Below are 19,301 nucleotides of genomic sequence, written 5' to 3'. Positions count from 1 at the left end.
ATACTGTAATATATATATATATATATATATATCTTCCAATAAAAACTAAAAATGTGACTGAAGAGAGAGCCCAGTGGCGTTTTGAACAAAGCAGTTAATCAGAGAAATAAAACAATTCATCACTAGAAATGTAACTGAATGAAAACCAAATGAATATAATCATCTTCTTAACTGCTCTGTTCCACTGTCACACACATTTCCAGGTGATATTTTGACTTCATTAGCAGTTAAAATCAATGGAAACATCTTCTCAGTAAAGGAGTGTGTGAAGGTGTGTATGTGTGTGTTAGTATCAGCATCAGAGAACAACAGCTCTCCTCTGTTCCAGTCCAGAGTCACTCTGGTCCTCTGGACCTTCTTCTGCACTATGACATCAGTGCGTGGAGCTGGTGGTGAGCCCACTGCATATTTAGCTTTATGGAACAATATGATCCATAATCCAGTCTGTATGCTTCCCTTCCTCTGGACAGACTCTGCTAACATGCCGATTGCCCAGCCTGTACTGTCTCCAACCTCGACATCCCAGCTGTGAGTCCCTGAGTTAAAGCCCTCAGAGCCCAGGACAGAGAGGTATTTATCAAACCTCTCTGGATTATCAGGAAGCTGCTGTCTCTCTCCTAGTCTCACACTGGTCAGGTCTTCAGACAGGATGAGGGTGGGACCAGCAGTGTTTGGATCCAGAATCACAAGAGTGTAGGAGACCATGTCTCGTGGCTCCCAATGTGATTACACATTTAAAACAACATAGTCTTTACTAAGGACATTACAACAGCAAATCGTTTTTTTGTGAAAAAAAAGAATACATTTTGGACTATTTGATTGTATGAGTTCAACAATCGAGTAGTGTGGACTTCACCAGAAAATAAGAAAATAAACAGAGGTACGGATCAACAACTTTCTTTCACATCAGTCAGATTCATTGTGTTCCCTCGGAAGGAATCACTGCACATTGGGGGGGGGGGGGGGGGGGGGGCACTGGTAATGACATTTTGAACATGTTAAGAGGCTAAAAACTCATTTAAAACTTGCCCTGTTGAAGCCTGTTGGGTGCTAACTCTAGCAGGAGGCTAACTCGGTGTAGACAGCTCTGATTGGTTAGTTTTTCTCTCTACTGACAGACCTCCACATGTACAAACAACAGAGCTACGTGTTGAAATCAACCAGAATACTCCTTTAAAGTACAACGTGGAAATGGCCAAAATCACGCTATTTTCGAACTTTCAATACAAAATGGCGAACTTATTGTTGGTTTATGGTGTGGCTCCAATGAGCTTTTTTGTACGTCTTGTGTACCAAGTTTTGTTGGTCTACGTTAAACCAACCACAGGGGCTCCATTTGTTTTATTTGGTAGGGGGATCTAGCGAGCCATTTTTTGCGTTTATTCCCAAACCTTTTAAAATACGTACGTTTTCACCAGACTTGCTGTGACCGCCAATTACGGTGAGTGTTTGAATACGTTAAGCCCCTCAAAAAGGAAATTCATGTGCAGGATAAAGAATAATAATTCCTTCAGTTTCAATAGAGCCCTAAATATAATCATCCTCTTTATCTCTAACTGTTCTGTTCACTGTCGCACACACCTTCACTGGTGATATCTTCAGTGGGACTTCATCCCCAGTGACAATGAATGGAAACATCTTCTCAGAGAAAGTGTGTGTGAAGGTGTGTATGTGTGTGTTAGTATCAACATCAGAGAACGACAGTGCTCCTCTGTTCCAGTCCAGAGTCACTCTGATCCTCTGGAACTTCTTCTGCACTCTGAGATCAGTGAGTGGATCTGTTGGTGACCCTACTGAGTAGTCACCTTGATAGACCATTATTACCCATAACCCAGACTTTTCTTCTCCCTTCCTCTCGTCAGACTCTGCTAACACACCCAGTGCCCAGAGTGTACTGTCTCCAACCTCAACATCCCAGCTGTGAGTCCCTGAGTTAAAGCCCTCAGAGCCCAGGACAGAGAGGTATTTATCAAACCTCTCTGGATTATCAGGGAGCTGCTGTATCTCTCCTCCTCTCACACTGGTCAGGTCTCCAGACAGGATGAGGGTTGGATGAGCAGTGTTTGGGTCCAGAATCACAGGAGTGTAGGAGACCATGTCCTTCATCTTGGTCCAGATGTTGAAGCCCAGGTTGCCCAGGTGTTGGACCTCGTCTATCAGAGCTCCTGAGAGCTGCTGTGGATACTCCAGCAGGGGGCGCTGCTGGACTCTTCCCACTGGAGCCTTGTAGTTGATCAGGAATGAGACGTCTTCAGCTCTCAGCTGCTCCTCTGTGGCTCTGACTGAGTCTGAAAGAGCTGCTATCTCTCTGCTCAGAGCCTTCATCTTCTTCTTCATCCTCCGACTCTTCTGCTCCTCTTCCTCCCTCAGTGCAGCCAACCTGGCCTCCTCTTCCTCTTCCAGAAACTGGTGAAGCTTCTTAAACTGCTCCTTAATCTGCGTCTCTGTGCGTCGGGCCTGGACCTTTATGTGTCCTGCTGTCTGGTCACACTTCACTTTAACTTGTTCAAAACCCTTTAACTTCTCCTTTAAGGGCTCCAGAGTCTCCTGAAGCTCCTTCCTGTGTTGTCGTGCAGCTTCATCGACGGGTCTGATTCTGTGGTTGGAGTGTGTTTCTGAATGCAGACAGACGACACACACCGGCTGCTGATGGTCCAGACAGAAGAGTTTGAGTTTCTCAGAGTGCAGACTGCAGAGAGCCTCTGAAGGTCCCTGATCTCTCTCCAGTAAGAAGGCCTCACACAGGTTCTTCAACGCCAGGTTACGAGGTGGTTTGGACCTTGAAGACGTCGCCTTACAGACTGGACACTCTCGAGCTTGTTTCTGTCTCCACCAGGTCTTCAGACAGACTTTACAGAAGCTGTGGCTACATGACAGAAGAACAGGATCCCTAAAGACATCGCGACAGACCGGACAGCAGAGATCCTCCTCTGATCTGGAAGCCATTTGGTCTCAGAGTGAAGCTGAAAACACAGCAGACAGAAAGAACAGTCAGTCATGGTGCAACTTTTCGATTTTGTCCATCTACTGGCTTTTAAGATGGTCTCATTAAAGTTCAGTTGCATTTCACGCCATACTTAGTTGTTATTCTAAGAATATATATATGCCAAAGGTTTGGACACACCTCATTCAATGCGTTCCCTTTCATTTCATGACTATTTACATTGTAGATTCTCACTGAAGGCATCAGAACTATGAATGAAGGATTAGCATTACCTCTTGTGATATTACATTCAACATGTTTGTAACATTACAATAATGAAAAACACCTTTTTAATCTGTGAAATGTTGTTCCATGTTATTTAGTTTGGCATATCTTTCACATGAACATCCAAAATCCGCACAAAGGTCTGTCTTTGTCCATGTCTGCATGGTCAAGTGGGTCAGATGTCCGTCCCAAACTGGTGGGGGCACAGACGCATCGCATAGACATACAGGCCAAGAGTTTGGACCCACCTTCTCATTCAATGTATTTCCTTTATCTTCATGACTATTTACATTGTAGATTATCACTGAAGGCATCAGAACTATGAATTCACATGTGGAATTATGTACTAAGGAAAGAACTAAAAAAAATGTCTTATATTCTAGTTTCTTCAAATACCCCCCCCCCCCCCCTCAAGCGCTACAACGAAACTGGCTCACATGAGGACCCTCCAGGAAAGGAAGACCAAGAGTCCCCCTCCCCCTCCCCCCCAGGAAAGGAAGACCAAGAGTCCCCCTCCCCCCCAGGAAAGGAAGACCAAGAGTCACCTCTGCTGCTGAAGATAAGTTCCTCTGAGTCATGTTGGAGCTAAATCCCGCTCCATTCTCAGGGTTCATTCAATTAGTATCAAAATCTCAGATGTTGAAATGTGAATCCATTTATTACGAAGGATATCCTGAGACAGAGTTACCTGGATCAAGCTGTCGCAGCTCTCCCCTTCCTTTGTCTGACTCTTTGGCTCTCGGACCCCCAGCATTATCTCACAAAGGGGGGGGGGGGGGGTCTTTAGACCACAGTGATGTGTGTGTGTGCCTATTCGTTATCATTCAATTGGAATGTGACTTAAGGTTTATGACCCTCAGTTCAGGAAAAGATCAGTGGGGGTAAAGAGGGACTGAAACCAGACTCAGGAAGCATCCCTAACAATCAATTCTACTTCTAACACATTTAGGAGAGCTGGATTATAACAAAATATACCAGAACATCTTATATTATAAAACAGAAGTATTGCAAAACAACTCAATGTAACAAACAACAAACCATATGCTTATAACAACAAACTTAATGCATGACCAACACGTCTTCATTATTGCTGAAATAATGCTTTTACCTTTTAGCTTGAATGTAGAATGCAAATCACACACACAATGTTTAAGCACATCATTTGAAATCCCAACAGTCACCAGCCTCAGAAATTACAAGTTAACAGCAGCTCAGATTATACCACAAAGAGTTCTAGCAGCAGAACATCTCTAGAACAACTGGTAAGAGGAGACTGGATCAGGCCTTCATGGTCCAATAGAAGCTAGGAAACCACGGCTAAGGTGAGGAAACAAGGAGAAGAGATTTGTTTGGGCGAAGAAACACAAGGAATGGACATTAGACCAGAAATCTGGGCTCTGGTCTGATGAGTCCAAGTTTGAGATCTTTGGTTCCAACCGCCGTGTCTTTGTGCGACGGAGAAAAGGTGACGGATGGATTCTACATGCCTGGTTCCCACCGTGAAGCATGGAGGAGGAGGCGTGATGGTGTGGGGGGGCTTTGCTGGTGACACTGTTGGGGATTTATTCCAAATTGAAGCCATCCTGAACCAGCATGGCTACCACAGCATCCTGAACCAGCATCCTGAACCAGCATGGCTACCACAGCATCCTGAACCAGCATGGCTACCACAGCATCCTGAACCAGCATCCTGAACCAGCATGGCTACCACAGCATCCTGAACCAGCATGGCTACCCCAGCATCCTGAACCAGCATCCTGAACCAGCATGGCTACCCAGCATCCTGAACCAGCATCCTGAACCAGCATGGCTACCACAGCATCCTGAACCAGCATGGCTACCCCAGCATCCTGAACCAGCATGGCTACCCCAGCATCCTGAACCAGCATGGCTACCACAGCATCCTGAACCAGCATGGCTACCACAGCATCCTGAACCAGCATGGCTACCACAGCATCCTGAACCAGCATCCTGAACCAGCATGGCTACCACAGCATCCTGAACCAGCATGGCTACCCCAGCATCCTGAACCAGCATCCTGAACCAGCATGGCTACCACAGCATCCTGAACCAGCATGGCTACCCCAGCCTCCTGAACCAGCATGCCATCCCATCCGTTCTGCGTTTAGTTGGACCATCATTTATTCTCCAACAGGACAATGACCCCAAACACCCCCCCAGGCTGTGTAAGGGCTATTTGACCATGAAGGAGCGTGATGAAGTGCTGCCCCTCCACAGTCACCGGACCTGAACCGAATCCAGATGGTTTGGTGAGAGCTGGCCCGCAGAGTGAAGGTAATGGGCCGACAGGTGCTGAGCATTCTGGGAACTCCTTCAAGACTGCTGGGAAACCATTTCAGGTGACGCCCTCTTGAAGCTCATCAAGAGAATGCCGATTACACGGTAATCAGAGCAAAGGGGGGGGGGGGGTACTTTGAAGAAACTAGAATATAAGACATGTTTTTAAGGTATTTCCACTTTTTTGTTTAGTACATAATTCCACACATGTTCATTCATAGTTCTGATGTCTTAAGTGATAATCTATAATGGAAACAGTCATGAAAATAAAGAAAACTCATTGAATGAGAAGGTGGTTCCCATCTTTTGGCCTGTATGTCTATGCGATGCGTCTGTGCCCCCACCAGTTTGGGACGGACATCTGACCCACTTGACCATGCAGACATGGACAAAGACAGACCTTTGTGCGACTTTTGGATGTTCATGTGAAAGATATGCCAAACTAAGTAACATGGAACAACATTTCACAGATTAAAAAGGTGTTTTTCATTATTGTAATGTTACAAACATGTTGAATGTATGTTAACCTCCTCCTATCAGACCATAGAGCATGTTACCCTCCTCCTATCAGACCATAGAGCACGTTACCTCCTCCTATCAGACCATAGAGCACGTTAACCTCCTCCTATCAGACCATAGAGCATGTTAACCTCCTCCTATCAGACCATAGAGCATGTTACCCTCCTCCTATCAGACCATAGAGCATGTTAACCTCCTCCTATCAGACCATAGAGCATGTTACCCTCCTCCTATCAGACCATAGAGCACGTTAACCTCCTCCTATCAGACCATAGAGCATGTTAACCTCCTCCTATCAGACCATAGAGCATGTTACCCTCCTCCTATCAGACCATAGAGCATGTTAACCTCCTCCTATCGGACCATAGAGCACGTTAACCTCCTCCTATCAGACCATAGAGCACGTTAACCTCCTCCTATCAGACCATAGAGCACGTTACCCTCCTCCTATCAGACCATAGAGCATGTTAACCTCCTCCTATCAGACCATAGAGCATGTTACCCTCCTCCTATCAGACCATAGAGCATGTTACCCTCCTCCTATCAGACCATAGAGCATGTTAACCTCCTCCTATCAGACCATAGAGCATGTTAACCTCCTCCTATCAGACCATAGAGCATGTTACCCTCCTCCTATCAGACCATAGAGCATGTTACCCTCCTCCTATCAGACCATAGAGCATGTTACCCTCCTCCTATCAGACCAAATATCTCCCTGTTATTTCCAGTTATCACTGAATTACAGCCAATAAACAAGTTTTGATGGTCAAAAGTAAACTTCATTAGACTTCGACTTCTCTTTATTGATCCTTTGGGATGACTCCCGCAGGAAATTGAAAGTTCCAGCAGCAGTTTTTAGCAAGAACAAAGAAATAAAAAATAGATAAAAAGACAGTATAAAGACAACAAAATCAACAAAATACCAATAAAAATAACAACAACAATAAGAACATTTGTCAAAAAAAACAAAGAAAAGACCATAAATTATTATTAAAGTGTCAGTGTTGAGTCCAGTGTTAAAATTATTATAATTATAAAGTGACCAGGTGTGAATTTAAGTCCAGGTGTGCATGTATGTATGTGTGTATGTGTGTATGTATATATGTATATATATATATATGTATGTATGTATTGTCCTCTCTGCCCTATTTCCTCCTCCCTCCTAGTGAGGAGTTGTATAGTCGGATGGCATGAGGGACAAAGGAGTTTAATTGTAATTAGTGGTTACAATTTATCGATTATTAATGAAAAAACGCGCTGTAAATAAAAAACGATGCAAAAAGAAAACACAAAAACAAATGCAAAAAAAAGAAAATGCTGCATCAGATTCCACAACGGAAGTTCTCCAGACCTCTAGAAGGAGCACTGAGAGGAACAGCTGATCTTCAACCCCATGGGGGGGAGAGAGAGCCGGGACCCCCCCCCCCCCCCCCCTCCTTAGCCTGCCACCTTCAACAACCATCACCAACAATGAGCCCACCAGCCCCCCCCTCCCCCCGCTCATCAATAGTTCACCCCCCCTCCCCCCTCCCTGAGACTCTTTCTTATTTGCACTAATGTCCACTACACTGTCCCCAAAGACAATGAAACAACGTCTCCGTTCACACACGTCACGACGTTTAATTCAGTTTTTACCCGGAACCAAAATAAAAGAAACCTTCAAGAAAATTAAGAAGTTAGTTAGAACTTACGGACCGATCCAGTCCGGGATCCAGTCCGGGTTTCTGCTGGTTTCTGGCCGAGTGGCGGGTTACCTGAAGCAGCTGAGGAGTCGGTCTGAAGAGGTCCGGGAGTCTGGAGTCCGGGACCTGGGTCAGCAGGTCTCACTGGTCTAATGGAGACCCACTTTTAAATGGAGGACACGTCTTCTACCGCGCTACGGACCGGGGAGATCCTCACGGTCCTCTACTCCTCCCTCCTTACTTCCTTCCCTCCTTCCTCCACTTCTTTCTTCTTTGAGGTTGATTCGGTTCTTTACCGCCACCTGCTGGTATGGAGGGATAGATAGATAGATAGATAGATAGATAGATAGATAGATAGATAGATAGATAGATAGATAGATGGATGGATGGATAGATAGATAGATAGATAGATAGATAGATAGATAGATAGATAGATAGATAGATAGATAGATAGATAGTTGGATGGATAGATAGATAGATAGATAGATGGATAGATAGATAGATAGATAGATGGATAGATAGATAGATAGATAGATAGATAGATAGATAGATAGATAGATAGATAGATAGATATAGAGATGAGTGACAGGACTGACCCTATGATTCAGTCTGCATGGTAAAGTGCTCTATGAGAGTGTGTGTCAAATACGTCCAATATTGCAATATACAGTATATATATATATATATGTATATATATATATATATGTATATATATATATATATATATATATATATATACATATATTCCAATAAAGTCTTGAGAGCAGCTTCAAAATATACATAATAAGAGAATAATGTAGACATAGGAATATAAAAAACTAGCTGTACAAAAAGTGTAAAATACTGAAAAGCTGTAAAATAGTTTATAGTCGTGGTCTCTATAGCAACGCCCCCTTAACAACTGTATGGGGGGGGGGGATGTTTTTATAACCCACCCATTTATTTATATTAAAACTTAAAGTTGTGAACTGTAGACCCCACAAGATATGATCTGTTGGTATGAAAACTGCATTTTACATTAAATAATCTACACTGGTAGACTTTGCTGTAATTTTTACCACAAAATGCCGAGTAAAATACCATAATGTTCTTTTCTGGTTCATTACTGTAATAAACATTGCATTATGGGTATTAATATTTAATTTACAGTGATTTACTGTATATACTTTACTTTACTATACTACTACTGCACTAAGTGCAACCTGCACAACTGGTTTATTTACATCTTAGCATATTATTTAAGCAGTTGCACATTTTTTGTTTTCCCATCCTGTACATATTCAAATATTTGTTCTTTTATTTTATTCATATTATTATTTCATGTATATTGTATGTATGCATATTTTTTCCTACTATTTCATATATATTTATATAATATTTTTATGTGTTTTGTGACTGATTTTGCTGCTGTAACACCGAAATTTCCCATTTTTCTTGGGATCAATAAACATCTATCTATCTATATTTTGTATTTGCGGTATCAGAAATACTTCAAAATCAGATGGAAATTCAGTGAGACATAGACTAAGCCGATTGGTTGGGGGTAGGACCCGGACATGAGGCCTGGCCAATAGGAGTGTGTGAATGCTGTTGAAGGGCGGGTCTTGGCCGTAGAAGGATTTGTAGAGAGCAGATCTGTTTGGATGGAAATACAGAGAGAGAAACACTCATTTCCTGTTTAGATTCCCCCGGGGAAATATCATATTGTGTGAAAGGTCTCGTGTTTTATTAATATAATCTGTTAATTATTATTTAACTTTTCTCCAAATCTCCCAGCAGACAAGGAACAAAATACACAGACACGATACCTGGTCCTTTATTGTTATTCCGTAAAACTTTTGGTTTTTCTGGGTCATAATCTTCTAACCCTCGTGTTGTCTTCCCGTCAAAAGACAACACGAGGGTTAAAAACGGTTACCTTTTTCAAGTTTTTCAGTTTTTTGTCACATTTTACGATGTTTTTGTTGATTTTATTTTAGCGCTTTATTTTTCATCCTCTTATTTTTTCACACTTTGGGTGAAAGAAAACCCAAATTTCTGACATTTAAATGTATAAATGAAAAAAAGAGATTTGACCCGAGGACAACAGGACAACAGGAGGACATGAAGAACCAACTTTACAGTGAAGTAGGAGACTTCTCGGGAACATTTCCATATTCAGAGATTCAGACTTCTTCCTGAAAAGAGTTTTTTTGTGATTGTTTCCAAAATCCTTGATTACGTGGCACGTTTTCCTAAAAGAATGCGATGGAAGATGCGAGATATTTATGGAATTTAATGTGATGAAACTTGCAAAAACTGCTGTTTGATGCAGAAGATACTGTCTGTCTTGTTGCGTAATTACGTCACTTCATAATGTTCCCACTTCCTCCTCAGATATATGTGACTTTTTTGAAAATTCAATGATTATGACATCATGCGAGCCCTGCGTTATTTTGCGTGGAAATCAGCAATTTATGCGTCAACAGTGCGGCGTATATATGTAAAATTCCCCCCCCCCCCCCACCACGCATTAATATGCAGACTTTGGCTGATTTTGCATTGAATCATGCGATCGCATTATTGCCTTTTTCTGAAGGGACTGATTTATATGATCTACATATTTTTACATATTCAGAGATTCAGATTTAATTTTTAATTAAATCTGAATTAAATCTAAAAAAAACTAATATTTTTATTTGAAGAATCTTTAAACGGAAAACTTGTCTTTTTTCTGAAAAATTAAACATTTCTTATCAGCAGAGTATTTTAAGTCTTACACGTAACATGGAACAGAGAGCCGTGTGTCTGCGTCGCTGTGGCAACACACGAGGTGAGGCGGCTGCACGCGGCTGGCGTGGTGTGTTTGGTTTTATTTCGGTTCCCATGGTAACAGGTTATAACGTGCACACTGTGCGTGACACGCACGTCTCAGGGGCAAAAACACACGCATGCTAGAAACAGAATCAACTTCTTTTTTTCATGCAACACGCTTTATTTCACAGTCACACTACTGGATATGATTTTACAGTAGAATGCTGTAAAGTTACATCACAACCTTGTCACCATGGCAACATCACAGTAGTCTAAGTATTAAATTAGAAATCACAGTAGTCTAAGTATTACTGTTGAAATCACAGTGACCTATAAATTATAGTAAAAAAATCACAATACATCCACTATAGTACTGTAAATAGTAAACTACTGTATTTTTACTTATTTATCTGATGTTGACGCAACATTTTTCAACTTCCTGCTCAGATGTATGTGACTCTTTTGAAAATTCAGTGATTATGACATCATGCGAGCCCTGCGTTATTATGCGTGGAAATCAGCAATTTATGCGGCAATAGTGCGGCGTGTATGTAAAACTCACATCACAACCTTAGCACCATGACAACATCACAGTAGTCCAAGTATAACAGTAGGAATCACAGTAGGAATCACAGTAGTCCAAGTATAACAGTAGAAATCACAGTAGTCTAAGTATTACAGTATAAATCACAGTAGTCCAAGTATTACAGTAGACGTCACAGAAGTCTAAGTATTACAGTAGGAATCACAGTAGTCCAAGTATTACAGTAGAAATCACAGTAGTCTAAGTATTACAGTATAAATCACAGTAGTCCAAGTATTACAGTAGACGTCACAGAAGTCTAAGTATTACAGTAGGAATCACAGTAGTCCAAGTATTACAGTAGAAATCACAGTAGTCCAAGTATTACAGTAGAAATCACAGTAGTCCAAGTATTACAGTAGACGTCACAGAAGTCTAAGTATTACAGTAGGAATCACAGTAGTCCAAGTATTACAGTAGAAATCACAGTAGTCCAAGTATTACAGTAGACGTCACAGTAGTCCAAGTATTACAGTAGAAATCACAGTAGTCCAAGTATTACAGTAGGAATCACAGTAGTCTAAGTATTACAGTAGAAATCACAACAACGAAAAGGCGGCAAAAAGGCAACAAAAACAAAATTTATCTGATGTTGTGTTTAATTGTTTTGTATTTTACATGAATACATAAAATACTGTAAATGGAAGTACAGGAACTTGCTGGATAATTATTACAGTAAGTTACTGTAAATATTACTTTAAATGTGTTACAGTGAATATTAATAAATTACATGTTGATGTTAGGAAGTCTCTAGATTTTGACACAAGTGCAGATATAAATGTAATTTAAAAATAATAATTATCAATTTTCAAATATTGCCCCTGTCATTACAGAAGGAAGTATTCTGTCAGTATATATTTATGTTAACTCATCTACTCAACATACATTCCTCTGATCTAAACTATTAGTCAAAATAATTCATAATTTCTGTTTATTTTTTAACTCAAATATTAGGTATAATTCTATATAAATGAGGGTTATTGACCGTGAATTCTAAAAAGTAGTAAAACTAGTAAGTTGGTGTTAGTGAGAACTAAAGAAAATGTGATGTGTGGAGAGAGGTTTTAGACCCCGGAGGACAACACGAGGGTTTTTACCCAAATATGTGATCTAACCTGCAGCTGACGGCAGAGTGAAGGATCCACGTTGGCGGATCAGAGAGAGGAGGTTCTTCTTGGTATTTAAAAAATATCTCTTTAAACCTGTGATCGGTTCGTAATGTGAGTAGACGAGGTCCATAAAAGTTGTCTGAGCTTCTGGAAAATAACACGGGCTAGAACGATAAGAATTCATATTCCTATAACAGTTTTGAATTTCGTAATTTTCCATATAACATATTGTTCCAGAATAAATGTTCCCAATATCTTAACCATCTTAGAATCGGTCTTGTAGGTCTTGTGTTTCTCCAGCAACTTATCCAGGTACTGCAAATACAAATCAATGGCAGCTTCGATAGCGTTAACATAGTCTGATGCAGGTCTGCCGGTCTGAACATCCAGCCGAGCCTCGTGGATCAACATCTGGACGTGGAAGGCGGCTCCGTTGACCCAGATCTTGAACCCACGGCTGCTCATCTGTCCGTCATGCTGCAGGGAGTTTCTGAGGATGGTGAGGTGGTTGCTCAGCTGCTGTTCCAGTCTCCTTAAGTCCTCCCGTAATCGCTGGTCATTGTTCATGAACACTTGATGGCGTTTCAGATACTCGGACATTGTGTCCCGGACACTCGAAGCTTTCTCTTCCCCAAACACACGGCGTAACATGCTGTATGTGTCATCACCTGTCTGAGAGCTGCTCTTGATGACGATCTCTATGATCATGGAAATCACCAGAGCTCCAAGTCCAACAGCATTCGGGACTGAATCCAGGGCACCAATAGCAGATCCCAGTTTCTCGACGTATTCTGGCCCTTTGTTTGACAGCATGTCATTAGAGAACGCCAACAGCATCGCGTTGGAGTCGTTACCAGAATATCTCAGCAGAGACTCATCTATGCCGATATCTGGTAGGAGGCATGGTAGATGCTGTAAAGCATATACATAAATCTCAAGAGCAGCCCTATCGTGGTCCTCTTGTGAGGGTCCAGAGCCCATGGTTATTCCTCTCGATCTGGGATCGCTCACACAAAGTTCAGACTGAACACTAGAATCAGAATGTACTGAGATGAAATCCAGCCGCTCCCTCACATGTAACCAGGACGACAACTCCAGCAGCCAATCAGAACTCTGGAAACGTCAGGCGTATGTGTTGACTTGTCTCTAAAGTCCAATGTGTCCAAGGTCCAGAAAAACAAATGGTGCTTCATGACTCTGCATTTAGAGTTTGCTGTTCAAATACAACCCACATGCAATGATTCCAGGTTGTTGTGTTTTATACACTGTGTGAAGTATTTTATAAGCTACATAATTAAAGAAAACCTTCCCAGAATGCACCTCAGAAACGGGACAAAGACAGAAAACATACACATGACGTTGCCTAACCTACTTCAGCATTTATATCATTAAATCATACAACAATAAGCAATTTCAAGAGATTATTTAAAATAAATATATATTAAAGGAATACGAAAAGGATTTAAAGTGACAGTATTACATAATGACTGGTATCTATACACTAATATATCTATATACTCATATATCTATATACTCATATATCTATATACTAATACATATATACTAATACATCCATATACTAATATATCTATATATTAATATATCTATATACTAATACATCTATATACTAATATATAGATATTAATATATCTATATAAATATATCTATATACTAACATATCAATATATTAATATACTATATACTAATATATCTATATACTAATACATCTATATACTATTACATCCATATACTAATATCTCTATATTATATATATATATACTAATATATCTATATATTAATATATCTATATACTAATATATCTATATACTAATATATATATTAATATATCTATAAATATATCCATATTCTAACATATCAATATATTAATATACATATACTAATATATCTATATACTAATACATCTATATACTAATACATCCATATACTAATATATCTATGTATTATATATATATAATATCTATATATATATATATATAATATATAGTATTATATATCTATATATATATAATATATATATATTAATATATCTATATACTAATATGTCTATATACTAATACATCAATATATACGTGTGTCTGTGTGTGTGGGTGGTGTGTGTGTGTCTGTGTGTGTGTGTGTGTGTCTGTGTGTGTGTCTATGATGTGTAATAAGTGAAGATTTTGTATTTACTAAAGGATAAAAGTAGAGAAAGGGGGTCGGACCTGAGAAGTTGTTTATGAACTTCTTCCTTCCTTTTTGGGAATTTTTTGTTTAAATGACTTTCAATCATTTTGGAAGATTGTGCTGAGAAGTACATGACCTTATTTTAATTATATATACTGTATGTATGCATGAATGTATGTATATATATTTCAGTGTGCCGATGTGCTGCGATAGCAGCACATCGGCACACTGACTATTATCGCCCATACTTATTCCACATTTCCACATTTTCTACATGTAGTCAGCAATGAAATGTTCAATATATCAGGCACTGAATACTATATGATGAAAGCCCTGTGTGATGGCTATACTGTAATTAAATATATATATATATATATTCTTCCAATAAAACTAAAAATGTGACTGAAGAGAGAGAGCACCCAGTGGCGTTAGAACAAGAAGTTAATTAATAATAATTATTAAGCAACAATTCATCATTAGAAATGTAACCGTAGCAAGCATCTCACTAACGTTATCTACATTCATATTTAGACAAAACCAACGATATATATGCAGCTACAAAAAGCCTAAAAGTTGGAAGTTACAACAGAAGGATAACGAAGCGTTGTCATGGAGATGATACACCAGCTAGTCAGGTTTCAGGGCCCTGCAGACCGACTCGCTGCAAGAGGTTTCAAATCTTTGGTCTGAACTGGGCTGAAGTTTAAGTTGAAACAGTATTGATAAAACAAAAAAAGACCAAACAGGTTAGATGTACATGAAAACTGTATTCTTAATTAAAAACAATCAAAAAGAGACAGCAGTAGGATACGTGCAGATTAAAATGTTAAATCCAGTGACTTTTCTCCTTAAGAAAAACCAAATGAATATAATCATCTTCTTAACTGCTCTGTTCCACTGTCACACACATTTACAGGTGATAGTTTGACTTCATTAGCAGTTAAAATGAATGGAAACATGGTCTCAGTAAAGGTGTGTGTGAAGGTGTGTATGTGTGTGTTAGTATCAGCATCAGAGAACGACAGCTCTCCTCTGTTCCAGTCCAGAGTCACTCTGATCCTCTGGACCTTCTTCTGCACTACGACATCAGTGCGTGGAGCTGGTGGTGAGCCCACTGCATATTTAGCTTTATGGAACAATATGATCCATAATCCAGTCTGTGTGCTTCCCTTCCTCTGGACAGACTCCTGAGAGCAGCTGTGGATCCTCCAGCGGGGGGGGGGGGGGGGGGGCTGCTGGACTCTTCCCACTGCAGCCTTGTAGTTGATCAGTGATTTTAAACATATTGCATTATCGGCGATATATTACAGTTTATAACCTTTTTTCAAAATGTTCCCCATTTGTAACAACGTCCCCAAAAGGAAACTTATCAACATCTGTTTATCTAAAAAGAAACATTTCTCTGTTTGTTCATCTCACTTCAATTTCACAGCTGAAAAATGGGACAAACTGACCAACACATATATAATATATAATGAAAGATCAATACTTGGCGTCTGTGTATCGATGCAGTATTGCCACTGAAAATATTGCGATACTATGCTGTATCGATGTTTTCCCCCACCCCTAGTTTCTACATAGTCTTTACTAAGGACATACAACAGATCGTTTGTTTGTGAAAAAAAGAATACATTTTTGACTATTTGATTGTTTGAGTTCGACAATCGAGTAGTGGGACTTCACCGAAAATAAGAAAATAAACAGAGGTATGGATTAACAACTTTTATGCCTTTCTTTCACATCAGTCAGATTCATTGTGTTCCCTCGGAAGGAATCACTGCACATTGGGGGGGGGGGGGGGGGGGGCACTGGTAATGACATTTTGAACATGTTAAGAGGCTAAAACACATTTAAAAACTTGCCCTGTTGAAGCCTGCTGGGTGCTAACGCTAGCAGGAGATAACTCGGTGTAGACAGCTCTGATTGGTTAGTTTTTCTCTCTACTGACAGACCTCCACATGTACAAACAACAGAACTACGTGTTGAAATAGACCAGAATACTCCTTTAAAGTACAACGTGGAAATGGCCAAAATCACGCTATTTTCAAACTTTCAATACAAAATGGCGAACTTATTGTTGAGTTTAGGGTGTGGCTTTAATGAGCTTTTTTGTACGTCTTGTGTACCAAGTTTTTTTTTTGGTAGGGGGCGCTAGCGAGCCATTTTGTGCGTTTATTCCCGAACCCCTTAAAATACGTACATTTTCACCAGACTTGATGTGACCGCCAATTACGGTGAGTAGGGCTGTGCAATTAATTGAATTTCGGTTTCGGTTTCGATTTCGGCTCCCAACGATTACCAAAATAGTACAATCGAGTAAAAACGATTAATTTTGCCATGTTCTGTTTTGTAATTTCCTCGTGTGTTCTGAATGGCGCGCGCGCGCACACACGTCATGCGCACATCCGCCCCTCCCGAAGCCAAACACTTTCAGCCTACACTGTCAGGGAGGCAGGTCGCGTGCATGTTACCCGCTGGAATTTAAAAACTTAGCGAGAGTAAAGATGGCAGAAGGAGGGCAGCCACAGCAGCGTTTGGTAAGCAAAAAAGGCAAAACCAACTCCATTGCCTGGAACAGTATTCCAGCTACAAGTTCCTCTTCAGAGAGGGTCTTTAGTACAAGTTCCTCTTCAGAGAGGGTCTTTAGTACAAGTTCCTCTTCAGAGAGGGTCTTTAGTACAAGTGGAAACATTGTCACCTGCTTGCGTTCATCTCTTAAACCAGATGATGTTAACAGATTGGTGTTTCTGTCTAGAAACATTTAAGAGATTATTTTAGCAACCCTACTAACATGGTGACTTAAATCATTTTGTTGTCTTTAGTTAACTTATTTGCTGTTAATGCTGGGGCCTGGTGATGGGCCAGCCTTTATATGCATGGTTAAGTTGCTGGAATTTGTTTATATTTTGCCAAAATGTTGCCTACTTGTTTTAAAGAGATTGTGGACTTTGATTTGAAATTTATTTTAATAGTTCAAAAAGTACATAAATGTTCAATGTTTTAAGAATTGTTGAAAGGTGTCTTTTTAATAAATGCAACACGTTTCCAAAGTCATGTGAAATAATCGTGTTACATAATCGTGATTTCAATATTGACCAAAATAATCGTGATTATGATTTTTCCCAAAATCGAGCAGCCCTAACGGTGAGTGTTTGAATATGTTAAGCCCCTCAAAAAGGACATTCATTTGCCAGATAAAGAATAATAATTCTTGAGTTTCATAGAGCCCAAATATAATCATCCTCTTTATCTCTAACTGTTCCGTTTCACTGTCACACACACCTTCACTGGTGATATCTTCAGTGGGACTTCATCCCCAGTGACAATGAATGGAAACATCTTCTCAATGAAAGTGTGTGTGAAGGTGTGTATGTGTGTGTTAGTATCAGCATCAGAGAACGACAGCTCTCCTCTGTTCCAGTCCAGAGTCACTCTGATCCTCTGGAGCTTCTTCTGCAGTACGAGACCAGTGGGTGGAGCTGGTATTGACCGTGCTGAGTATTTACCTTTATGGAAAATTATTATCCATACCCCAGACAGTTTGTCTCCCTTCCTCTGGACAGACTCTGCTAACACACCCAGTAACCAGCCTCTACTGTCTCCAACCTCAACATCCCAGCTGTGAGTCCCTGAGTTAAAGCCCTCAGAGCCCAGGACATAGCAGAGTTTATCAAACCTCTCTGAGTTATCAGGAAGCTGCTGTCTCTCTCCTCGTCTCACTCTGGTCAGGTCTTCAGACAGGATGAGTTCTTGACCAGCAGTGTTTGGGTCCAGAACCACAGGAGTGTAGGAGACCATGTCCTTCATCTTGGTCCAGATGTTGAAGCCCAGGTTGCCCAGGTGTTGGGCCTCGTCTATCAGAGCTCCTGAGAGCAGCTGTGGATACTCCAGCAGGGAGCGCTGCTGGACTCTTCCCACTGCAGCCTTGTAGTTGATCAGGAATGAGACGTCTTCAGCTCTCAGCTGCTCCTCTGTGGCTCTGACTGAGTCTGAAAGAGCTGCTATCTCTCTGCTCAGAGCCTCCATCTTCTCCTTCGTCCTCTGACTCTTCTGCTCCTCTTCCTCCCTCAGTGCAGCCAGCCTGGCCTCCTCTTCCTCTTCCAGAAACTGGTGAAGCTTCTTAAACTGATCCTTAATCTGCGTCTCTGTGCGTCGGGCCTGGACCTTTATGTGTCCTGCTGTCTGATCAAATTCCACTTTAACTTGTTCAAAACCCTTTAACTTCTCCTTTAAGGTCTCCAGAGTCTCCTGAAGCTCCTTCCTGTGTTGTCGTGCAGCTTCATCGACGGGTCTGATTCTGTGGTTGGAGTGTGTTTCTGAATGCAGACAGACGACACACACCGGCTGCTGATGGTCCAGACAGAAGAGTTTGAGTTTCTCAGAGTGCAGACTGCAGAGAGCCTCTGAAGCTCTCTGATCTCTCTCCAGTAAGAAGGCCTCACACAGGTTCTTCAACACCAAGTTACAAGGTGGTTTGGAACTTGAAGATGTCGCCTTACAGACTGGACACTCTCGAGCTTGTTTCTGTCTCCACCAGCGCTGCAGACAGTCTTTACAGAAGCTGTGGCTACATGACAGAAGAACAGGATCCCTAAAGACCTCGTGACAGACCGGACAGCAGAGATCCTCCTCTGATCTGGAAGCCATTTGGTCTCAGAGTGAAGCTGAAAAACACAGCAGACAGAAAGAACAGTCAGTCATGGTGCAACGTTTCGATTTTTGTCCTTTATTTATTTTATTTTTTGGTTAATGGTGTGCTAGGCAGGTCCATCTACGGGCTTCTAAGATGGTCTCATTAAAGTTCAGTTGCATTTCAAGACATTCTTAGTTGTTATTCTAAGAATATATATATATAGTACAGGCCAAAGGTTTGGACACACCTTCTCACCTTCCTTTATCTTCATGACTATTTACATTCTCACAGA

At 40.8% G+C, this 19,301-nt stretch overlaps 3 protein-coding genes across 3 annotated transcripts; all 3 read right to left on the bottom strand.

The window, feature by feature from the left end:
- Window positions 1–139: 139 nt before the first annotated feature.
- LOC116676599 (E3 ubiquitin-protein ligase TRIM39-like) lies at window positions 140–723 on the bottom strand. The gene has a single exon (XM_032507595.1). It carries the CDS (start codon window positions 703–705, stop codon window positions 160–162), a length of 546 nt encoding a protein of 181 aa, XP_032363486.1. The 5' UTR covers window positions 706–723; the 3' UTR covers window positions 140–159.
- LOC116676597 (E3 ubiquitin-protein ligase TRIM39-like) lies at window positions 431–7,922 on the bottom strand. The gene is made up of 2 exons (XM_032507593.1): window positions 7,717–7,922; window positions 431–2,963 (listed from the first exon to the last, which is right to left on the bottom strand). Exon 2 carries the CDS (start codon window positions 2,944–2,946, stop codon window positions 1,528–1,530), a length of 1,419 nt encoding a protein of 472 aa, XP_032363484.1. The 5' UTR covers window positions 2,947–2,963; window positions 7,717–7,922; the 3' UTR covers window positions 431–1,527.
- Window positions 7,923–17,593: 9,671 nt separating this feature from the next.
- Window positions 17,594–19,055, bottom strand: LOC116676598 (tripartite motif-containing protein 35-like). Its single transcript, XM_032507594.1, has one exon. The coding sequence runs from the start codon at window positions 19,021–19,023 to the stop codon at window positions 17,629–17,631; it is 1,395 nt and encodes a 464-aa protein (XP_032363485.1). The 5' UTR covers window positions 19,024–19,055; the 3' UTR covers window positions 17,594–17,628.
- Window positions 19,056–19,301: the final 246 nt, after the last annotated feature.

Source organism: Etheostoma spectabile, unplaced genomic scaffold (genome assembly GCF_008692095.1).
Source record: "Etheostoma spectabile isolate EspeVRDwgs_2016 unplaced genomic scaffold, UIUC_Espe_1.0 scaffold00003479, whole genome shotgun sequence".
Classification (NCBI taxonomy): domain Eukaryota; kingdom Metazoa; phylum Chordata; class Actinopteri; order Perciformes; family Percidae; genus Etheostoma; species Etheostoma spectabile.
This window is presented reverse-complemented; position numbering and strand designations above follow the sequence as displayed.